The sequence below is a fragment of the Penaeus vannamei genome, chromosome 36 (assembly GCF_042767895.1).
Source record: "Penaeus vannamei isolate JL-2024 chromosome 36, ASM4276789v1, whole genome shotgun sequence".
Taxonomy (NCBI): Eukaryota; Metazoa; Arthropoda; class Malacostraca; order Decapoda; family Penaeidae; genus Penaeus; species Penaeus vannamei.
Window position 1 is genome coordinate 814,010 of NC_091584.1, and position 1,350 is coordinate 815,359.

Below are 1,350 nucleotides of genomic sequence, written 5' to 3' on the forward strand. Positions count from 1 at the left end.
AACAAAGATGCCCTTGAGAAACTGAACAACATTGTGTGGCCGGAGATTGCCAGACTAGCCAAGGAGCAGATCAGAGACTTGGCAGGAAAAGGCCATGATGTGGTAATACTTGATGCTGCTGTACTTCTGGAGGCGAAGTGGGAAGCGTTCTGCCATCAGGTAAGCCAGTAGTGCTTGTGCATTGATACCCATTTTTAAGTTTAACCTTGTTACCAACATTTCAAAAAGGATATGGGGATAAAGGTTTATTTTGTCATTTGTACCTTAGAGAGAGTAGTAAAGTTCAGTAACGTTGTGAAAAAGGGATACATGGCCTTGATCATTATTGCAAGAATAAGAATCCCTTTGATAATTATTCTGTTTACACAAGTCAAAAAAAAAAAAAATGAAAAATAACTAACCATCCTTCAGTGTACAATTCAATTTTTTAATACATTTATAACAAAGGATATGCAATCTGTTGGATTACAGGTTTGGGTGTGCATCATCAAGAGAGAAGAAGCGATCAAACGTATTGTGGAGCGTGATGGAAGGACGCAAGAGGAAGCAGAAAGAAGAATCGACAACCAGCTCTCCAACAAGGAAAGAGTGTCTCGAGCCAATGTTGTCTTTTGCACACAGTGGGCAGCAGAGTACACGCAAGACCAAGTTGAGAGAGCATGGGAAGGCCTCCAGACCATGCTGAGAGAGAAAAGGGAGTCTAATAAAGCACAGCTCTAGTGAAGGTTTTGCAGTGCTTGTTCCACCTTCATGGCGTTTAGTGTGTCAGTCAGGAATCGCATCTTTTTTGGATGGAAGTTGTTATATATTTTTACATATTTATGTAGCTTTGTATCTATTGGTGTGAATGTTTTATGTGGTTAGTATTTAATCTGAAAAAAATATATAATTATGATTGTAGATAAATGTATAATATTACACATTGAGTTCACAGTAGATGTATGATAAAGAATGTACATATATATATGTATATGTATATGTATATGCATGTATATGTATATTTATATGCATGTATATTTATATGCATGTATATGTATATTTATATGCATGTATATGTATATTTATATGCATGTATATGTATGTATATTGCAACAGGAACGACGAAGGGAAGGGCAAGAAAACACACGAATATGCCGAAGGCCTTTTCACTATTGCTTCGTCAGGGCATGATGCCCTGACGAAGCAATAGTGAAAAGGCCTTCGGCATATTCGTGTGTTTTCTTGCCCTTCCCTTTGTCGTTCCTGTTGCAATCTGTTCAACATGAATTCCACACATGTATGTATATGTATAGTTATGTATGTATGTGTGTATATATATATATATATATATATATATATATATATATATAT

General features: G+C 36.1%; 1 protein-coding gene across 3 annotated transcripts in view; it reads left to right on the forward strand.

Annotated features, from left to right (window-relative positions):
- Positions 1-1,350, forward strand: part of Ppat-Dpck (Bifunctional Phosphopantetheine adenylyltransferase - Dephospho-CoA kinase) — a 6,128-nt gene extending 4,778 nt beyond the window's left edge. For 2 of the 3 annotated variants that reach the window (XM_070114970.1, XM_070114971.1), the window contains exons 3-4: positions 1-159; positions 472-1,115. The exon at positions 1-159 is cut by the window's left edge and continues 1,143 nt beyond it. In XM_070114970.1, coding sequence (XP_069971071.1) covers positions 1-159; positions 472-720 — 408 coding nt within the window. In that variant the 3' untranslated portion in view covers positions 721-1,115. Of the gene's footprint in view, positions 160-471; positions 1,116-1,292 lie in introns of those variants that run through there. The other variant, XR_011398187.1, reaches the window with a different exon arrangement.